At 37.3% G+C, this 18,450-nt stretch overlaps 1 protein-coding gene across 4 annotated transcripts in view; it reads right to left on the bottom strand.

Moving 5' to 3' along the window:
* The window catches only part of PlexA (plexin A), a 94,584-nt gene that overhangs the window by 56,968 nt on the left and 19,166 nt on the right, over nt 1–18,450 (bottom strand). For all 4 annotated transcript variants that reach the window (XM_074138557.1, XM_074138556.1, XM_074138558.1 and 1 more), the window contains one exon: nt 11,010–11,893. In XM_074138557.1, the coding sequence (XP_073994658.1) occupies nt 11,010–11,860 (851 nt within the window). In that variant the 5' untranslated portion in view covers nt 11,861–11,893. The remainder of the gene's footprint in view (nt 1–11,009; nt 11,894–18,450) is intronic.

The raw sequence follows: 18,450 nt of genomic DNA, 5'->3' as shown, positions 1-18,450 counted from the left end.
AACAAGGAATGATGCTCTAGAGTTGCAATAACTATAGCGTTATCCTTTTTTACTCCCAACGGCGTACAAAATCTTTTCTTAACGTACATAATGATACACCAAGCTTCGTTCAATAGAGCGATGAGACGGTACCAGGGTGGCTTCATGAAGGGTAGGTCCACCATGAACCACTGTTTTTCTTTGAGGCAAATATTAAATTATATTTTTTTTTTTTTTCAGGCTGGGCTTTACGTCTAACTACTACAACTAGGTGTCGTGGACGGAGGCGACTAACAAACATACTTTACTGTAAATTTCTTTTATTAACCAGTAAATAAAAATCCAAGACCTCTAGACCGGGGATCGAACCCAGTACCACAATACATAAAATATTAGCTTTACAGGTCTCGCCTTTAACCGCTCGGCTACCGTGGCGCCTATATTAAAGAGGATGACAGAGTTAGTGAAGATGGTGCGACTCGCCCGGGATGGAGATGAGTGGAGAGCAATTCTTGAGGCGATCAGGATCCAGTAATGGATCCTAGAAGTCAAGATGATGATGCTAAATCTGGGAATCCGGGCCATTTTTGCATTACTTTAATTTTTTAATGTTACTTTATAAAAGATAACATTCGTACTAGAATTTCTCCTAGTTTAGTTCCTTAAGTTGAAAGTGACAAACTTTAATCAACTTTTAAATTAATAGTAACATTATATGAGTGATACCACTGATCATTTCGTAGTTCCATTCTGATAAAAATCTTTCTTCAGGTAAAAAAAGAGAACTTTATGGTTCAATATTAATAGAGCCAATAACATAATTCTATTGATCTGCGTCTGCCAGGTCTTAAATTACAAGAGAAAGGATGTTCGTTCGTCAATGGCTATAGAAAACCGTCAATACAAAACCTTTTTTTTTAATGGTGCTTCACGTTTCAGGTACCGTTAATGTTCTCCATAAAGAGCATCTAAAAGATATTGATACCAGAAATGTATAAATGTAAAAGATAATATGATCAAGTAAACAAACTTAGACACGCCACCACTTGGTGTAGTAACATTTTACATCAATTTCAATTTCCGTCTCAATTACAAAAGCCTAGCCATACGCCAAAACGTTTACGAGTATTTGCGGTATTCCTAGGAGTTATAGAATTTTCTGGCAACTACGAGGTGTGGCTATCAAATAACGAGACTATTGCTGTAAAAACATTTTATTTTAAATTTATACATATTTAGTTTTTATCACCTTCAATATACACCCCTCCCCTATCCCTACAACGCTCCATGCGAATTTACCATTGTTCGAAACAGTGCTGGAAGTCTTTTTCTGTGAGCTCCTGCATGACGCATACCGCTTTTTCTTTCACAGCTTCAACGGACTGAAATCCATGTTCCTTTTAATGCAGATTTGACTTTGGGGGTAACAGATAAAAGTCACAACGGGGTCAGGTCAGGCGAATAAGGGTGGATGGCCTAAAACTGGGATGTTTGTACTTGGCTAGAAACGTCTTGGACAGACAAGGCAGTGTGAGCCGGCGCGTTGTCTGTGATGGAGAACCCCGTGACTTGTTCTTCCACAAATCGGGTCGTTTTTTTCCTTACTCTTTCACGGAGTTGAGCAAGCACCTCGCGGTAATAATGTTGATTAATTATAATCCGATATTTCCATCCGTTTTGGACGTGGAAGGGCGACCCGGGTGGTCATCATCTCCGACGTCTTCTCGGCCATCTTGGGAACGCTTGAACCACTCAAAAAAACTTGCGCACGTGATAAACATTCATCACCATAATCTTCTTTTAATAAAAGATAAGTTTCAGTAGCGGTTTTACCCAAGTTTTGATGTGAAATTTCACGACAATTCGTTGCTCTACTACATGTGTAGTATCATGTTTTCGGCAAAACGAAACTAACACCTCTTACACAAACGACGGTTCCGGTCAGACAGATTTCTCTACAAACACGTGAGACGCTGCAATCGAAAGAGAAGGCTTTACGCTGCACAGCTGTCCGGTCGTTAGGATTTGGCACATGCATAGTTCTTTTGTAGCAGCATCAGTCTCGTTATTTAATAGACACACCTTGTAGAAGCGAGTAAGTAATTGCATATGACCCTTTAGAGAAAAACCTAAACCTTTTCATGCATCTTTTCAGAAATGCCTTCATCGACTTTTTATAGAAAAATGTACAAATTAAAGCAAGAGCTCATCAATTTTTGGCTTCTAAATCTAAAGAACGATCTGGAATCCAACAATTCTCTGCATTATTTTTTTAACATTAAAATAATTTAATTGTAAACTTATTTTATTTCTAATTGTACCCATTGCTTCCATTATTTTTAGTAAATGGCATTTTAATATTAAATACTGCTGTTATATCAGGCGCCACAATAGCCGAGTGGTTAGAAAAGCGCACCGCAAAGCTGGGGAAATGTATTTTGTGGTACAGGTTCGATTCCCAGTCTAAAGCTTGGGATTATATTTAATGGTATATACAGGGTGTCCCAAGCTATATGGATAACGACTTTTTCTCGGAAACTAAGATAGCTAGAAAAAAACTAAAAAATACGTGTTCCCTTAGTTTTTTGTTAGGAATCCAAATTTAATTTGTAAATTTTTTTCGGTGCTTCCAGAAGCGAGATACAGGCACCAACTTCATTTTTTCAAATGGGAAGGTGTGGATTTTATTTCAGAAATAGATTCCTCTATTTTTTTAAAGAAAAATTTACTTGAACTGTTTTTTTCTGTGAGCGATATTTTAGAAGTTATGAATGAAAACATGATTCTTATTATAAACGTCAAAATGATAATATTTTAACGGTTTTTTGATTAAATAAGAAGAAAAGTACTATTTTATTATAAATTTCACTCCTCATTAATATTACAGATCATGCCCGAAATGGCGTCCACCATTAGAGATGCATAGACATGCTCTTTCCTGCCAATTGCCCCTTACTGCCAAAGAAATAGTTTCGGCTTTAACCGAGTTACAGGTATCTATTATTCTCTGCTTTAGTTCATCTACAGATGCAATCTCGGCTTGATTCTGATGCACCTAGATTTAGAAATGCTTTTCGATAAGCAGAAATAAGGAAAGAAAGAAAAACGTTATGAATAATCAACTTGTTTTTCAGGTATCCCCAAAGGAAATAGTCCATAGGTGTCAAATCCGGTGAGAGAGGTGGCCACTGAATAGCCTCCGTAATGGATATAACACCATCAGGCATGTAAAGAGAAATCTCGATAGGAAATTTGATGGGCTATCAAAAAGCATTTCTAAATCTAGGTGCATCAGAATCAAGCCGAGATTGCATCTGTAGATGAACTAAAGCAGAGAATAATAGATACCTGTAACTCGGTTAAAGCCGAATCTATTTCTTTGGCAGTAAGGGACAATTGGCAGGAAAGTGCATGTCTATGCATCTCTAATGGTGGACGCCATTTCGGGCATGATCTGTAATATTAATGAGGAGTGAAATTTATAATAAAATAGTACTTTTCTTCTTATTTAATCAAAAAACCGTTAAAATATTATCATTTTGACGTTTATTATAAGAATCATGTTTTCATTCATAACTTGTAAAATATCGCTCACAGAAAAAAATCGTTCGAGTAAATTTTTCTTTAAAAAAATAGAGGAATCTATTTCTGAAACGAATGGCTATTTTTCAGACTTGGACAAATCCTATTATTCGGAAGGGATCAACAAACTAGAGCAGCGTTGGACGAAGTGTATAAGCCTAAAAGGAAACTATGTTGAAAAATAAAAAAGGTTTACCCCAAAAAATTAAGTAGTTTTTATTTTTGCACGGACTTTTCAAACGACCCTCGTAGCTTGGGACACCCTGTAGAGTAGAGTTTCTCAAACTTATTTCGTCTATCGAATTATTTTCTAGCGCCCCCAAAAATATTGTAACTTTACCACATCTTAAAAATCACAATCGCTATCATTACTTTAATTTAATTATAGCGTGCTATATGAGTCTTATCCTGTTTCTGAGTTCGAACTTACATTTTAAATGAGACTGTTCTAATGAGAGCAATAAAGCGCAACTTTATAAATAATATTTATAAAAACAAACATTTCAATTTAAATTTTAAAACTAATTCAATGTGGTGGGATGAATCTGATGATTTTTAACCTGTTTGGTTAATATCAGGCTGGAATTTACTCACAAAAACAGCCGTAAGTCACCCGCGTTTGGTAACATGCAAACCCATTTCTCTTTCTAGTTAGCAGTGTTGCCTCAGCACTAAATCCACTTTCACACAAATACAATGATGGGAATGGCTATATAAAATCGGTTGAACAAATCGAGCTCAACCCAGGGATGCACAATTGCAGGGATTGGCTTTTGTAGCCTAAAATTATCTAAAAAAAAAAACGAAATAATCGATGGGAGTGTAGTAGATAGGTCTTGATTTTCGTTTAAAATATTAGAAAAACACAAATCAGCCATAGCCACCCCCACAAACCGCTTCAACACCCCCCAAAATTTTCTCTGAGCCCTTTACCACTACCACCATCCCTGTAAGTCTCCGGCGCCCTTCAAGGAGGGCATTATCGCCCATTTTTAGAAAAACTGGTATAAAAAGATATTTATCACTGTCTACAGAACCTTGATCGGTGATTGGAGTCGCAAAAGTCCGCCCAGGATAAAACGAATTACTTTACATACGCTTTCTACTTCAGCATTATTAAAGGAATACGATACAAAATTTTGGGAGAATAGTTTTGACGGTTTTAGTGTGGAAACCAAATTTGTATAAACCAATCAATTTAATCGAAGTAAGAACCATTAGCATTGAAAAAATCTTTGCCAACTAAAAACAAGTCGTTTTATCTGATAAGTGTAAAATTTATTACCTTATGATTTAAGGAACAGAAAATTGGATAATTCGTTGGCGACTTGAGAGTGTAAAGGTCTGGGTGAGATAGTACTTGGTACTTAGATCTCAAACTCATTAAATTTTGAGGCAGCAATTAGCGAAACACACATGGGCGTTGAGTTGATATGAAATAGGATCCCAACTTCCAACGGGAAAAATGTTAAAAGGACAGCTTTTTTTCCCAAATCATTACCCCAGGAATGTTTCCTTAGCACTTAAATCTATTTTTTTATTTAAAGTCACGATTTGGCTAAAAAAAGAGTCGTTTTTTTGGTTGCGCAAAATGCAGTGAAGTATATAAACCTCCAAAACATGATCATTTCTGTCGAACCTTCACAAATAATGAGGAACTAACTTTACGATTTTATTTTTATTATTTATTTACTCGGCTCTGGAACACAAGAAGTACTGCCTGGATGTCTTCCTCGACGTGGCCCAGGCTTTAGACAGAGTTTGGCACCCAGGACTACTATTTAAACTTTAAAAATTACTCCCCACTCCTTTTGAGGACACGACCTTACCGATCGCTGTTTCAGAGTGAGATGCGGTGGAGAGGTCTCTGATCTTCATGCAGTACACGGTCGGCGTGCCACAGGGCAGCATACTTGGACCGATCCTATACACCATCTATACCTACCCATCCCCAAACCCTGATGACACCGCCATACTATCTTCCTACCCTGATCCTCTTCAAGTCTCTAACATTCTCCAAGAACACCTTGAGCTCATAGAAGCTTGGTGCAGAACATGGAGGATTAACACTACCAAATGTACTCAGGTGACACTCACATTACGAAGACAGACCTGCCTTCCACTAGCTATTAAACAATACTGACCTACCGACTTCCACACAGGTTCGTTATCTAGGGCTCTACCTAGACCATAACCTGGAACCCTCACACCAGACTTAAAAGACAAGAACTGAACAGACGTTACGGACAGACTCTTTGGACCGAAATCCTCGCATGAACGTACAAAACAAACTTACACTTTACAAAACACTATTAACGACCAATGGACATATTGAGCAGAATTGTGAGGCTCTGCCAAACCATCCAACATCCAACCTATCCAATCTTATCCAGTCTAAAGTCCTCCGTCGAATCGTTAACACGCCCATTCTATGTCCTCCAACCGCACCCTCCATCATGACATATTCCGTATGTAAATGATCCTCTTTTAATCCACACCCGATTCCTGAAATTTCCACAGCAAACTCTCTGTGATCACCCCCAAATCCTCTGGCTCAATCACTCATCCACATCGTCCCATCCAGACAATCCTCCCACGTCGCTTAAAACGGCGTTGGCCACGTGACCTCATTGCCTCCTAAACCTCAATAAGTTCCTAGAGAGTTCCAGCGCTGGCTAGTTTCTCCCATCCCGTCATCCTGGTTGTGGCACTGAGCCAGTTCTGTGGCACAACCAATTGTTTATCTGTAAATACACTTTTGCTAGATGTATATTTTGTACAGTTGCAAATAAATAAATAAAAAAAATCATTATTATTTTTTGTTCACTTCACCAAGTTGCTCCGCGATCCCCTAAACCATTTACTATATTTTCTAAGTGTCAAAATCTCCCGACTGAAATTTCCAAGACAAAAAAGGTTGCAGCACATGCCTTCTTCACCATATTAAAGACCCCGAACAGCAATATTTTCTTTTTTATTCAAGTTGTCCCAGCAGAGATTTTTCCCTATTTTATACGAGGTGTGTTCAAAAAGTAACGAAAATTTTCGTTTTTTGAAAAAAATATTTATTTATTCATCTACATTAATATTGTCGCCTTCAAAGTAGTCCCCTTCGCATACAATACACTTGTGCCAGCGCTTTTTCCAATCCTCGAAACACTTCTGAAACTCGATCTTTGTGATAACTTTCAGCTCTTTCAGCGATTCGCTTTTAATGTCATCTATGCTTGTAAAACGACGGCCTTTTAATGTTCTCTTTATGTTTGGAAATAGAAAAAAGTCACATGGAGCCATGTCTGGCGAATATGGAGGCTGGGGCATCGTTAAAGTTTTGTTTTTGGCCAAAAATTCACGAACAAGCAATGAAGTGTGAGCAGGTGCATTATCGTGGTGCAAAATCCATGAATTGTTTTGCCACAAATCCGGGCGTTTTTTTCGGAATGCTTCACGCAAACGGCGTTGAACTTGTAGGTAGTACTCCTTATTGATTGTTTGACCTTGTGGCAAGAATTCATGATGCACTATGCCATTAAAATCGAAGAACACAGTGAGCATAACCTTCACATTCGACCGCACTTGTCGAGCCTTTTTCGGTCTTGGCGATCCAGAATGCCTCCACTGGGACGATTGAGCCTTAGTTTCGACATCATATCCGTAAACCCATGTTTCGTCACCTGTTATAACACGTTTCAGTAGATCCGCATCGTTGTCGACTTCATTGAGTGACTCTTGAGCAACTTCCATTCTCCGCTGTTTTTGTTCGAAATTCAACAATTTTGGAACAAATTTTGCTGCCACACGTTTCATACCCAAAACATCCGAAAAAATTTCATGGCATGAGCCAATTGATATGGCAACATCATCAGCGACTTCTCTGATTGTGATTCGGCGATCGTTCATAACCATTTCTTTCACTTTTTTCACGTTTTCATCGGTTGTTGATGTGCTTGGACGTCCAGGTCGTTCGTCATCTTCAACGTTTTCGCGGCCATCTTGGAAACGCTTATACCACTCGTAAATCCTTGTTTTACTCATAGCAGACTCACCATATGCCTTTATTAACATTTCACACACTTTATTACACTTTATTTCATTTTTTACGCAAAATTTAATACAAATTCTTTGATCCATTTTTTTTAACAAACAAAAATCGCCAAGCTCGAAAAACACGTCTAACCTTAACGGCTGCCACTTAAGAAGTAAACAATGAATATTACTGAAAATTTTATCGTACTTCAGGGGCATGTGTACCAACATAATAAAAAAAAAAATTTTACAATCAGACTCTCCAAACCCGCGAAATTTAAAAATTCCCGTTACTTTTTGAACACACCTCGTATATTCATAAAAGGAAATCGTCCAAAATTGCTTCCTTGACTTTTTCAAAAAAATATGGAAACAATGAAGGTTAAGTTAAATAAAAAATATAAAAAAACAATGGTACTCTCTTAAGTAGCCGAAAAATTACTGTAAGGACAGTCTATCAAACAGGCACGGCATAAGAAAATATTTCATGCAAGAAAACTCTTTGATCTCAAAACCCACAAAACTATCCTTCTAACCTAATAGATATTTAGAAGATAGCGTGACGAACTAGCCCTCGCTAGAGCCCCCTTTAAAATCAATTTTCATGGGAGCAAAAAAAAGATTCAAGGTAATGTAGATCATAAAATGGAAGAGTCGGCATAAGCTTTAAGACAAACGGCTCGTTTGTTGAGAAAAATAAAAATAAAAATAAACAAACCGTTCAAAAGCAATAGTTTTGTTAAAACCACAAAGTAATGAAATAATCTTTTTAGACCATGGGTATCAAACTTAATTAAAACACGGACCCATTGGGGTGCTACAGGCAAGATTCACGCGGGCCACCACATATTTACAAAATTTTGTTAAATTTTTACCAGACTACCCTGCGTCCAATCTTTACCTACGATTCGGAAGCACGGGTATTAACCAAAGCGGACGAACGAAGCATTGTGCAGATGGGAACGAAAAGTATTAAGCAGGATGGCTATAAAATCAGGATGAATTGAGAAGTCGTTGAACTGTTCGGTGAGCCTGACATACGAGGGCCGTTTGAAAAGTCCGTGCAAAGTCGGAGAGAGCACCACTGGCGCGTATCGAGGTTATGTTTAGTTAGTAGCATCTCTTGGAAGAACACACACCAAGTTTCAGCCAGATCGGTCTATTTCTTTGTGTTTGGCATTCGTTTGAATCGAGGAAGTCGAGTGATTTTCAAAAAATGGACGAAAAAGAATTTCGTGTGTTGATTAAACACTACTTTATGAAAGGCAAAACGCCTCAGGAGACTAAAGAGAAGCTTGATAAACATTATGGTGACTCTGCACCTTCGATTAGAACAGTTTATAAGTGGTTTCAAAATTTTCGGAGTGGCCACATGGGCACAAGTGACGCTGAACGTTCTGGACGCCCTGTTGAGGTTACTACTCCAGAAATCATTGATAAAATCCATGATATGGTGATAGATGACAGAAGAGTGAAGGTGCGTGAGATTGCTAGTGCTGTGGGCATCTCCAATGAACGGGTACATAATATTTTGCATCAACATTTGGACCATGACAAAGCTATCCGCAAGATGGGTGCCGCGATTGCTCACGCTTGACCAAAAACGAAATCGTGTGAAGTGTTGCAAGGACGGTTTGCAGCTGTTCCAGAAGAATCCGCAGGTCTTTAAGCGTCGTTTCGTCACTGTGGATTAAACAGGATACTCCTGAGACCAAAGAACAATCTAAACAATGGGTTACCAAGGGGGAATCTGCGCCAAAAAAGGCGAAGACCGTTCCTTCGGCCGGAAAGATTATGGCGACTGTCTTTTGGGATTCGCAAGGAATAATCCTCATCGACTATCTGGAAAAGGGTAAAACTATTACAGGTGCATATTATTCATCGTTATTGGACCGCTTGAAAACCGAGCTGCAAGAAAAACGCCCACGATTGGCCCACAAAAAATTCCTTTTCCATCACGACAACGCACCAGCTCACACCTCAGCAGTTGTGGTTGCAAAATTAATGGAAATAGGGTTCCAACTCGTTTCACATCCCCCCTATTCTCCAGACTTGGTTCCCTCGGACTACTATTTGTTCCCCAATATGAAGAAATGGCTGGCGGGAAAAAGATTTTATTCAAACGAGGAGGTGATTGCAGAAACGAATGGCTATTTTTCAGACTTGGACAAATCCTATTATTCGGAAGGGATCAACAAACTAGAGCAGCGTAGGACGAAGTGTATAAGCCTAAAAGGAGACCATGTTGAAAAATAAAAAAGGTTTACCCCAAAAAATTAAGTAGTTTTTATTTTTGCACGGACTTTTCAAACGACCCTCGTAGTAACTAAATCTTTACTTCTTTTCTAAAATTTTTTGATCTCTTCAATAAAGTATCCAAAAATAACCTATTTTTCACATGCGTATAATTTTCTGTACTAATTTCAGAGTTGGTAAAGAATTCCTTTAATAGTGGTAAACGAAAGAAATGATGTGGACATGATGAAGTATATAAAGGGTTCCATTTTAAGACGGCTCAAATGTATTTCATGCTTAAACGGTTGATCTGAGCAAAAAAATGGTAGAGGAAACAATTTGTTGCCCGTCACCTCTAGTTTCAGAATATGTGACTTGATTTTAGATTGCTGCCCGCATACGCGGCTGACGCGCGACCAAAATTGAGGACCCCCATTTTCATAAACACAGTTTTAAACAGTATACAAAGTTATGAAAGCAACCGGAAACCGCAATTCGATATCTTCAAAATTAAAGGTGCTAGGCCATTTCAAAATCTGGTATTTATTAATCTTATTTCAATTTTTTAACTTGTTATCAAAGAGAAAGGAGAGCACGCGATAGGTCATTTCTACTAAAAATATTGCCAAGGCAGTAAAGCTAGTGTTTTTCTTAATATCGGGAAATAAGTCGTTTTCCGAGTGATTTTTCTAAGAAAAATCAAATGTTAAGAGCTTTAGATGTTCACAAGCATACACAAAATGGCTAAAAATTAATTTTACATCTGTTACAAACAAGAAGGTTTAATAATTATTTAGTAACTTTTGGGAGAGTTGCGTTTAATTACCAGAAAAAAAATTGGAAACCTCCTGCCACATATTTAAGTGATCAATATCTTTCATGTAAAGGATCAAACTTATTCCTTAATTTATCAAATAATGCACTTTACGCAGCTTGTGCAGCATGTACTGTGCCTTCAAAGGTGCCTCCTCAGATACAGAGAGCAGTTGGTAACCTCCTGGCTAACCTGGCTTGCGAGCCAGAGGAGGCACCTCCTACCTTATTCTGAAACTAGAGGTGACGGGCAACAAATCTTTCCTCTACCATTTTTTGCTCAGATTAACCGTTTAAGCATGAAATGCATTTGAGCCGTCTTAAAATGAACACCCTGTGTAATTGAATATGTAATTTATAAAATATTTAGTTACCTCTTTCCTTCGGAGTCGATACATTCTATTGGGATTTCCGTGTAAGAATAGTAGTTCTCATCGTCGTGGCACACTCTCACTAGTTTAGAAATAAACGGCGAAGGATTGGAATGTTTCATCTGAGTAGTTAGAAAATAGGAAAATCCTTCTGAGGCAAATCCGTAAACATAATTTACAGGATATCTTTCTCTAGCTAATGAATTCACAAACATCCTAGTACCAGTGGTAACAGCCGTATGTGCTATCATAAACATCTTATCCTTGTCCAAGGATCTTGAAGACACTGTCGGGACTTCACTACGATATGGCGAATTATTGGTGTACGTCACACCCACATACATAACCTGCGACACGGGTGGATTTGGCGGCCCGGGCGCTATAAATGCTACAGTTGACGCTGTAGCGTTATTAGCTACAACAGCTTCTTTAACTACTTGGGTGACATCTGATATGTTGTTTAGATTACGCACTGAACAAATACCTTGGAATAAACTGCCGCAAACTATTAACCTAGTTGTTGTATAATCTATTACTAGCGCTTTGTTTACGTTATCTGTTAATTTTTTAACTGCCAACATTGGACAATCGATTACAGAACAATCAGTAGAATCTTCTTGCGGACCGGTAGTTTCAGCGACAACTAGCTCTAGATCCGGTGATAGTTGGTACAATCTATTAACCGCACCGATAAACACTCGTCCTGTGTTCTTATCGACTACTAGATGGTTAAATTTAAAATCCGGCGCGCCAGTATCGTCTGAAAATGTATTGACAATGTTGGCAGTCGCAGGCAGGGCCAGCATTGTCAGCAAGACCCAGCTTACTGCCATTGTTCCGAAATGTCCTTCCATCTGTATGCGCCTGGAGTCACCTCACTAGATCATCTGCAACAAAAACCAAAGTCAAAAATTTATTAAAATCAAAATATAGTTTATCAAATCACATACCACTTAGTGGCACCGGGATAAACATAAGTATAAAAATATTAACTATAAAAAAACAAAAAACACAAGTTATTTTGAATTCAAGTGTTATGAGGAGCAATATAGATAGATAACGTAGATTACTCAAAATCCAGAACCAACTTACGTTACTAGTACGGGAAGGTAGTATTAAATGTAACTGTAAAATCCATACAGCAGTTTTCCGGAAGAATTTAAAATGTATTCAATAAAATTTCATTTCTGTTTAACCTATTCAGAGAATCTCACAAAACATGTAGGTTATTTGTTAAATACTCAATTTCTCAAATTTGATAAAATCAAAAGAATTGAGAGCTAACTAGTGTAATGTAAAGATTAAAAGACTTTACTCTTGGGTATAACCTCAATAAGGAATAACCATAAGGTTATAAACAATAATCATGTGGAGAGGAATCAGAAGCGGATTCAAACCACCTAATTTCAGCATGCCTCGAAAGGGGTAAAGGCCAGGACATACTTTGCAAAGCCATAATAGAAAAGAATTTGAAACTATCTACAAATTTACAGCTGATATTGGCAAAAGCTAATCCAGAAACACTCGATGCAATATTCAAACACATCCAAATCCTCATACAAATAATTAGTAATCAACAGCTTAATTTAAATCTACGTCCCAGTAATAATGGCTAATCTGCTTGTACAGAAAAAAGAAAACCTTAACACTAAACCTACCACGACCGGTCATTTGACCGGCTGAACCTTTCTTTTTTTTTATGAAATCCAACAGGTTATGGGCCCAGGACATTTAGAATAGAAGAACAATTCGAAGTTTGCACTGAGAATCTAGATAAGTCCTATACTTACCGCGAGCTGGTAGGTAGCTTAATATATTTATCCATTGTCACCAGACCCGATATTTCGTATGTTGTAGGTGTGCTGTCACAGGTATTGGACAAACCCAAACTCAAACATTGGAATATGGCTAAACGTTTGCTGCGCTACATTAAGGGGACGCAAGATTTTGGAATACACTATCAGCAGGACTCAAAACGGAAATTGGAAGTATATACCGATGCTGACTACGCAGGTGATTCAGGTGATAGAAGATCAGGATTATTTTTCCGCTATTGTGGAGGGGGCTGTTAGCTGGAGGAGTAGCAAGCAGAAGTGTATAGCACTTTCCACCACAGAAGCCGAATTTATTGCTGCCAGTCAAGGAGCGAAGGAAGCTATATGGCTGTCCCGTTTGTATGCCTCTTTGATTGATAATCAGAGTGCTATTCGACTGATTAAGAACCCGGAGTTCCATAGTCGCACTAAACATATTGATGTACGATACAAGTTCGTCAGAGAAAAGTACCAGAAGGGTGGCCTACAGGTGCAATATGTACCTAGTGAATACCAGATTGCAGATATCTTTACGAAAGGACTATCAAGACCATGAGGAGAGCATAAGGGAGAGTTTGGGACTAATTTCTAAGGGCGCTCTTTCATCAACCTTTTAAATTGGACTTTAAAGGGGGGGGTTCAAATTAAGGGGGCGTATTAGAATTAATTTGAATTTGTATGATCGGTATGCATTTGCACCATGTGTTTTTTTCTTTTTACATATGTGGTGTTAATACGAATGTCGTTTGAAAAGTCCGTGCAAAAATAAAAACTACTTAATTTTGGGGGGTAAACCTTTTTTATTTTTCAACATAGTCTCCTTTTAGGCTTATACACTTCGTCCTACGCTGCTCTAGTTTGTTGATCCCTTCCGAATAATAGGATTTGTCCAAGTCTGAAAAATAGCCATTCGTTTCTGCAATCACCTCCTCGTTTGAATAAAATCTTTTTCCCGCCAGCCATTTCTTCATATTGGGGAACAAATAGTAGTCCGAGGGAGCCAAGTCTGGAGAATAGGGGGGATGTGAAACGAGTTGGAACCCTATTTCCATTAATTTTGCGACCACAACTGCTGAGGTGTGAGCTGGTGCGTTGTCGTGATGGTAAAGGACTTTTTTGTGGGCCAATCGTGGGCGTTTTTCTTGCAGCTCGGTTTTCAAACGGTCCAATAACGATGAATAATATGCACCTGTAATAGTTTTACCCTTTTCCAGATAGTCGATGAGGATTATTCCTTGCGAATCCCAAAAGACAGTCCCCATAATCTTTCCGGCCGAAGGAACGGTCTTCGCCTTTTTTGGCGCAGATTCCCCCTTGGTAACCCATTGTTCTTTGGTCTCAGGAGTGTACTGATGTATCCATGTTTCATCCACAGTGACGAAACGACGCTTAAAGTCCTGTGGATTCTTCTGGAACAGCTGCAAACCGTCCTTGCAACACTTCACACGATTTCTTTTTTGGTCAAGCGTGAGCAATCGCGGCACCCATCTTGCGGATAGCTTTGACATGTCCAAATGTTGATGCAAAATATTATGTACCCGTTCATTCGAGATGCCCACAGCACTAGCAATCTCACGCACCTTCACTCTTCTGTCATCCATCACCATATCATGGATTTTATCAATGATTTCTGGAGTAGTAACCTCAACAGGGCGTCCAGAACGTTCAGCGTCACTTGTGCCCATATGGCCACTCCGAAAATTTTGAAACCACTTATAAACTGTTCTAATCGAAGGTGCAGAGTCATCATAATGTTTATCAAGCTTCTCTTTAGTCTCCTGAGGCGTTTTGCCTTTCATAAAGTAGTGTTTAATCAACACACGAAATTATTTTTCGTCCATTTTTTGAAAATCACTCGACTTCCTCGATTCAAACGAATGCCAAACACAAAGAAATAGACCGATCTGGCTGAAACTTGGTGTGTGTTCTTCCAAGAGATGCTACTAACTAAACATAACCTCGATACGCGCCAGTGGTGCTATCTCTCTGACTTTGCACGGACTTTTCAAACGACCCTCGTATCTTTGTATATTTTAGTTACATTAAAGTATTCTATTCTAGCTGAACCTTTCGGTTTTTTTTATGAAATCCAACACTTTATAATTCAAAACGTACAAATACGTCTAGCTGACATAGAATTCTTCTTGCCCCGCCTTCATAATCTAATTGATAAGTTATATCGATAATTTCACTATCGTTACGAGTTTAATCATTTCGATAAGATCCATTTTCTCTGATAATGTAAAAAAAAAACATCTCCCGCAGATGTTATGCGCTGCTTACGCCACGATTTCTGATGATGTCGAGAACGAGTTTTCGATTACATTCATATTAACACAATCAGTCTTTCCAGCATGAATTTACAAGTGTGCTGATTCATTTGAACAATTACTGCAACCGAGTGGTTTATACATTGAGCATAGCCTAATGAAACTGGCGAATGCAATTGTAGAATCTCGATATATATTCATACACTACATAAAAAAGATCGCACAAAAACTGTTTTGACGTTAATCACATAGTTACGAGTGTTTTTTAAGCCTTTCTTTGCGACAAGAACTAACTGATAACAACCGGATAACATACGATATAATTTTTATTGATATGGCTAATAATAGACAAACCAAGTGATATTTTACATTTATCTGTTTAGTTTTATTTGGTTTATTACTTTGCTACTTAGATACAAATGAAAACCAGATTTTAATTAATTTATATGATCGATATAAGCCAATAAACTTCAGTTAACCTAGCCTTTACTGTTAGTCTAAATTATTATCGTTCCAATTTGCGCTATTTTGTAATATTATTTAATTCTACCTCGATCTCCGCAACTTATTATTGTGACTTTTTTTCCTGTTTTAAGTTAAGATGATAAAATGGACCTAAAGTTGATGGCGTAGCTTGTTTAAGACGACGAAAAGAAGCGTTTACGTCCGAGTAGAGTTCAATTATGTAAACGACCATTGACAAGGACAAGGTGCAAGTTTAGATTTAAATGTACGAGGTGTGGCTATTAAATAACGAGACTGATGCTGCTACAGAAGAACTATGCATGAGCCAAATCCTAACAACTGACAGCTGTGCAGCGTAAAGCCTTCTCTTTTGATTGCAAGCGTCTCACATGTTTGTAGAGAAATCTCGTTTGACCGGAACCGTCGTTTTTGTAAGAGGTGTTAGTTTCGTTTTGCCGAACACATGATACTATACATGTAGTAGAGCAACGAACTGTCGTGAAATCCCACATGAAACTTGGCGAGTTTTTGATTGGTTCAAGCGTTCCCAAGATGGCCGAGAAGACGTTGGAGATGATGACCGCCCAGGTCTCCCTTCCACGTCCAAAACGGATGAAAATATCGATTATAATTAAATCAACATTACTACCGTGAGGTGCTTCCTGAACTCCGTGAAAGAGTAAGGAAAAAAACGACCCGATTTGTGGAAGAACAAGTCACGGGGTTCTCCTATCAAGACAACGCGCCAGCTCACACTGCATTGTCTGTCAAGGCATTTGCTAGCCAAGTACAAACATCCCAGTTTTAGGCCATCCACCCTTATTCGCCTCACCTGACCCCGTTGTGACTTTTGTCTGTTCCCCAAAGTCAAATCTGCATTAATAGGAACACGGATTTCAGTCCGTTGCTGTGAAAGAAAAAGCGGCATGCGTCATGCAGGAGCTGACAGAAAAAGACTTCCAGCACTGTTTCGAACAATGGTAAATTCGCATGGAGCGTTGTAGGGATAGGGGAGGGGTGTATATTGAAGGTGATAATAACTAAATATGTATAAATTTAAAATAAAATGTTTTACAGCAATGGTCTCGTTATTTAAAAAGCCACACCTCGTATTTCTCAGTATGAGAAACCGATAAGTAATTTTGGTAGTACATAAAATATCCACAGATAATTTTTTAAAGGAAGTAATTATGAAAATAAGAAAAACAATGTTTAGAATTCAAAAGCCCTAGGAGTAGGAGGCGCGGCTCTCTTTCTCCAGCTATATAGGCGAACATATGGATGGAATATTTACAGGCAAGTAAAAGGCACAGATCAAGAGGGCGGCCATTCGTGCAGACACATTCGTCACAGTAATTCATTCGTGAAGATTCATTCGTCTTTACAGCCATGAAAAACCATATAAAGCACCCCGAGTGAATCAGTAAATATCTAGGACTACATTTAAGACAGATGTCTTACTTAGAACCCACTATAATACTATCAACAATGAATCCAAACCTAGAACCAACTGTATCCTTTTAAAAATGAAAAAATAAATAAATTAAAAATCACTTTTCGGCAGCTTTTATAACATACGTACGCCACAGTTAATAAGCTGATAAAACTCTTGATTGGGTGTGAGTGGAGGTTAGCGAGGTCTAAACAATTAGGTCTTATGTCTTATGATAAGGACTATGCATTTTAATAAAGGCAATATGGTTTGTGCGGAATCAACAGTTTCATTAAGAACTTAACCTTCCAGCAGACCTGAATAAATTAAAACAACACCCACAAAATTTATTCAAACACTTCAATATTTAAATAATAATTTTATCTCAGTGTTAAAAAATAAATAAATAAATAATCACACGAAGACTAAAATCTAAATTAATTAAAGACGAAACAGATATTAACAGTTGACCTAGAATAATTGAATTAGAATAGCTTTAGAGTAATTAATTTAAATTGATTAGAGATAATTTATTTTCGCTTATTTATACCTAAAACTTTTCATAGTAGATAAAAATAAAGACAAAGTCAAAACAAATAAACATAAGACTCAAAAATACATTAGAGAAAAATTACCTCAATAAAATTCATTAACAAAAAAATTAATAAATAATCACACGAAGACTAAAAATCTAAATTAATTAAAGACGAAACAGATATTAACAGTTGACCTAGAATAATAATTGAATTAGAATAGCTTTAGAGTAATTAATTTAAATTGATTAGAGATAATTTATTTTCGCTTATTTATACCTAAAACTTTTCATAGTAGATAAAAATAAAGACAAAGTCAAAACAAATAAACATAAGACTCAAAAATACATTAGAGAAAAATTACCTCAATAAAATTCATTAACAAAAAAAAATAAATAACTAAACCGACGTAAACAATTAACTTCATGTGAATATAAAGCAAAGTATGTGTAACCTCACTTCCCTAAGGTGAGAATAAGTTTGTACTCTGTTAGTGCGCACGCGAATAAGAAAGGCGGTGTGTTTTTAGCCGGACAGTAACAAAAATATTCATATTGCTACAAGAATTTATTTTATGGGACGAAAAATTTTTACTTAATGAACAAGAGATTTATGAAAATAAATAAATAATTGAATAACAGTTGCTTATGTAAAATTTAAAGCGAAAGCATGCAATCGAATATTTATTGTTTACAAAGTTTCTAAGTCATGCACAATAATTGTCAATTTTTTTTGTTTACACTTTTGTTTATAATTTAGAGTTTATTGAATTAGTTTTCTTTTGTTCATTAATTACTGAACGCTTTTCAATTAATTGGATCATGTTCAACTTTTGAATAATATTTTGTTTTCCTATCTTATCAGAAAGTTTCTTTTTAATTGGTTTAATTTTTGTTTTTACTTTGTTTTCTTAAGGAGAAAGCTTCTTCG

The sequence above is a fragment of the Rhodnius prolixus genome, unplaced genomic scaffold (assembly GCF_049639745.1).
Source record: "Rhodnius prolixus isolate KJV_2025 unplaced genomic scaffold, Rpr scaffold_11, whole genome shotgun sequence".
Lineage (NCBI taxonomy): Eukaryota > Metazoa > Arthropoda > Insecta > Hemiptera > Reduviidae > Rhodnius > Rhodnius prolixus.
The sequence above is the reverse complement of the archived record's forward strand: the minus strand, read 5'-3'. Positions and strand labels throughout refer to the sequence as shown.